Source organism: Triticum urartu, chromosome 4 (genome assembly GCF_003073215.2).
Source record: "Triticum urartu cultivar G1812 chromosome 4, Tu2.1, whole genome shotgun sequence".
Taxonomy (NCBI): Eukaryota; Viridiplantae; Streptophyta; class Magnoliopsida; order Poales; family Poaceae; genus Triticum; species Triticum urartu.
In genome coordinates, this window is record NC_053025.1 from 389,951,422 (window position 1) to 389,955,720 (window position 4,299).

The following is a 4,299-nucleotide window of genomic DNA, read 5'->3' on the forward strand; positions in this document are numbered from 1 at the left end:
AGGGTGGGGATGCTGCAGCAGCTCTAGAATTTGACAACATGGGTGATCCTATCGAACTTCCAAACCAGAATCCGACCACATTTGAAGAGTTTATTCAAATGCATTAACAAATTCGGCATCGAACTCACGAGCAGCTGAAGGAAGATCTGATTGAGCATCTGTGGGCGGTTAAAGTGGACAACAATGTTGGAATATAATATTTGAACTTTTTAAATTTGAACTAATGCTGCCTGCGGCTATTTGATCGTCCGCACTCTATGTATACGGCTATTTGAACGTATGTACTCTATGTATGCGGCTATTTGAACATCTACACTCTATGTATACGGCTATTTGAACGTATGTACTTTATGTATGCGGCTATTTGAACGTCGGTAATCTCTATATATATGACTATTTGAATGTGCGAACTTTAAAAAAAAATAGGAAGGACGGATGTATGCAGGCAGCATTAGATGACGGCCTTCCGCATCCGTGTTTGTGGACTGATGCCCATGTCCATAGACGGGACGAAATTTGCGGGTCTCCGTTGGAGATACCCTTACATCACTGATAGTACCATACTAGGTAGCTGAAATCAATATTTAGCTCGACTGTCAATGGCCTGCTTGCCCGCCTGCCTGCCTGCATGCATGCATACGCATATCCTTGTGTACTAGTAACGGAAACGACCGATGTGAAGACAATCCACTGTAATTCGTAATCTAACCAGAAACCGAACCGCCCACGCCTTGGTATGTTTCAATGGCATATAAGTAGGTACGTAGCACTTGGCTGATGGTGCAATACACATATACTACCACTGTTTTAAAACTTCTAATTATTTGATTTGTCCTAGCCAGGTACTACCTTCGTCCAGGTTTATTATGCCCTCCAACTTTGACTATGTAACTAGCTTGCTTCACGGTGGATACATGATTTGCATGCAACAGATCATCCCGTTATGATGGTTGAAGAACTGCACCCTGTCGCCATGCATCGATCTGGTCCAGTGAGCCTTGAGTAGAGATGATCTCTATCTATCTATTATATACGGGACTTTTAAGTTTGCCTCGAGACCTACATGGGTCATGGCGGAAAAAAAAGACAATGTAAGATGATCATATATGTGCATACGTGAAGCTGACATGCTAATTTCATGAAGGAGAATGGACTTGAGAGGCGATATGGATGGTTACCAGAAAATAGCTTTCTCCCATTTGCAGGCTCTGAATCAGAATGCCATAGTCGTTGACTGGGAGGAGGGTCCCGGTGGAGTGGAGGAGCACCACGTCCTGGCCAAACATGGCTCGCAAGTCTATTGGACCCCTCGGGACCTCCATTGGGACTCCGTTGATGAACACCGTGATCGCCGCTGGAATTAGCATGCAATCAGCCAGTCAATCAGAGGCGGCATACAACCCACTCAGAATAAGAATTCAACAACTTATTTGACGACAATATTATTAACAAGTAAAGATGCATGCATAAGCTAGCCAACCAAATTCTGATCGGTATTATAAATGTCAATGGTTCGGTACTACCGTTTACTCATGGTTGGGACCTCTCTATCATATGGGAAAATTACTAATATACCTAGATTCGATGATATCGCTATGTCATGAAAGCATGAGAAAACTTGAACATGATTTGTTCTATAGGCTAGTACCACTCCTCGAGAGTTGAGAAAAACATAAAAGGATAAATAATTTTTTTGATAAATGACCCTTTTGTTAACTCAAAATATAGCATCAAGCAGATACAAAGCAATTGAGCAACACACGGCCTCTGCATATTTAAGATGCATACATCCACACTTAAACAGTCTGACTAAAATAAAATAAAAATGACATAACGGCATTAGGAAAACCATAGAAGACCAACACTATGCCTATGCCAAAGTCGCACGATCTGAAGATTATGTTGCCACCTATATTGGATAAAAACCTCCACAGTGAAAGGATATAATAAGTAGTATTATCTGTTAGTAGCTTGCATGGACACTGTAACATATCTCTGCATGTATGCAAGCAAACATGAAGAGGCTGTCCAGCGTATATACCATTCCTTGTTTTAACCTAGAAGTACACTAAGTAATAGTGGTAGTATACCGTTAAAAGAAGAAAAAAAAGAAAAATCATGATCAAGTACATGTGCATGCATGCAGGAAATCCCAAGGTGGTAACTAATGTTCACTGTAAACGTTAATTATGTTCAACAAAGTGGGCATCACGTCCAACTGTATGATGCACATAAACATGTGTTAATTCCATCCGATGCATGTGACAGATGGAAGCTTAAGCGGATATACAAACAAGACACAGCGAAATAAATAAATATGAGGACGCGTGAATGCTCAAATTTGAAAATTACCCTATTCATTATGGAAAGCACCAAATTATAATAATAACATAAACACAATGAAGCCTCTAAAGGATTGAGAACAGACGTATGCCATGGTGGAGAGGACGACAGATGTATCATGTACTATGATCTTATGCACGGATAGACTAGGAAGTTGTAACTGAACTATATCCAAGGACTAAAGAACAAGTATATGTAAGGCAACCAAATAAAGTATGTCTCCAGAAGATCCAAGCTAGATCTCCTTGAATTCTGCATCTCACATAAATGTAGACAAACGAAACTGTAGGGTGAAATCAGCATTTCCATCGTCAAAAGTTCTTTTTGGATGTTTCATGCATATCCAGTAACAATTCTCGTCAGAAGTTCATAGATTGTCTTTTCAATGAAAATATTTGTAGAGGTGAGTGGATTTGTTACATGCATGAGATGAATCACATGAACCAACCGATTGAAGGGAGCAACCAAGTACGTAACTAAAATGATCGACAGTGCTCAACTCACCTGCCGGCAATTGGCACGAGTAGTACTGCTGCTGCACGGCGGTGTTCGGCGCCGCCGAGGAGGATCCGGCGGGGCTCCCAACGAATCCCATCTGACGCGAGATGGCGAAGAGATCGTCGCTGCCGCCGCTGTCGACGTCCGCCATCAGCCCTGACGCCAGCGGCGACGATGTCCCGCACGATGCCTGCAGGTACCCAACGCCGGCACCCGACACCCCCGCGACGTGCGCCGCGAAAGGCCCCAGCGACGAGCCTCCCGTGCTTCCAGACGAGGACGACGAGGTCGCCTGCTGCTCGTACTGGCTCGCGCCACCACCGATTGCCATGGGGTGAACGGAGCCGGTGCCGGATGGAAGACCGATGGTGGCGCTAGCAGCCGGCAAGCTATTGGCGGAGGAGGCTGCTGCTGCGGTGGCGGCCGCGGCGGCTGCGGCTTGCATCTGGCGCTGGCGGCGGCGTGAGCGTGAACGACGGTTCTGGAACCAGTAGAAGACGTTGGCGTCGCCGACGGCGCCGAAGCGCTCGAGCAGCTTGCGGATGCGGACGGTCTCGTCCTTGGGCGGGTTGACCATGCCGCTGTTGAAGATGGACTCGAGGATGAGTATCTGCTCCGGCTTGGGCGTCCACCGCGAGCGCACCGGCTCCCCCGCCCCCCTCCCTCCGCTGCTCCGGCGCTCCTCCGGGCTGCCGCCCGACGACTGCCCGTCCGGGCTGTTGCTGCCCCCCTCCATGGATCAATCGAATTGTTGGGTAGGCCGGGAGGAAAACGTTGGTTAATCACACTAGCTCTAAGCTAGGTGTGAAGAGGGCAGTAGGTTTCTGGGCGGTTTCGTGCTTGGATCGACGGAGGAGGTGAGAGAGAGTGACGAGGAAAGGCAGCAATTCAAGGGGACAACCAACCTTGCACCCTCATGTCTTTGTTGAGGGGTTGTACTTATAGATAGGAGCAAGGGGGGCTGGCTGGCTGGCTGGCTGGCTGGCTGCCTGCCTGGCTGCCTGGCTAGTGAAGAAGGGGAAGAATGTCCTGGAGAAGTTCTCCAGTAGTAGCGGTGCCTGTATATCTACACACTCGAGGGGTTTGTACAACCTCAACGGCGCCATGATTATTTATTTACTGCTACGTACGGCCAAATTAGTGTTTTCTAACATATTCGTGTTTTTAGGAACATATTAGTGTTGGTAACGTGCCACCGGCCTGATCAGTGATCTGTGAGGGATTCTAATATTTACCATTTTTGCTTTATCTGGAAGACCATTTTCAGAAACCACTACTCAACTTTTTATTGGAAGATGATTCTATATTACCAACATTCTTTATGACACATTCTTTTCTTACTTATTTTAGAGCATCTCCGACCGCGCGCCCAATAAGCCTCAAGGCCCTTTTTTATTGGCGGCGCCGAAAAATCAGCCCAGTCACGTCACCAGAAGCTCATTTTTTTGCCGGTTAGGG

The 4,299-nt window shown here is 46.4% G+C and overlaps 1 protein-coding gene across 1 annotated transcript; it reads right to left on the minus strand.

Moving 5' to 3' along the window:
• Window positions 1-388: 388 nt before the first annotated feature.
• Window positions 389-3,852, minus strand: LOC125553866 (WUSCHEL-related homeobox 6-like). Its single transcript, XM_048717529.1, has 3 exons — window positions 2,848-3,852; window positions 1,179-1,354; window positions 389-1,059 (listed from the first exon to the last, which is right to left on the minus strand). The coding sequence occupies exons 1-3, from the start codon at window positions 3,575-3,577 to the stop codon at window positions 1,042-1,044; spliced, it is 924 nt and encodes a 307-aa protein (XP_048573486.1). The 5' UTR covers window positions 3,578-3,852; the 3' UTR covers window positions 389-1,041.
• Between the last annotated feature and the right edge of the window lie 447 nt (window positions 3,853-4,299).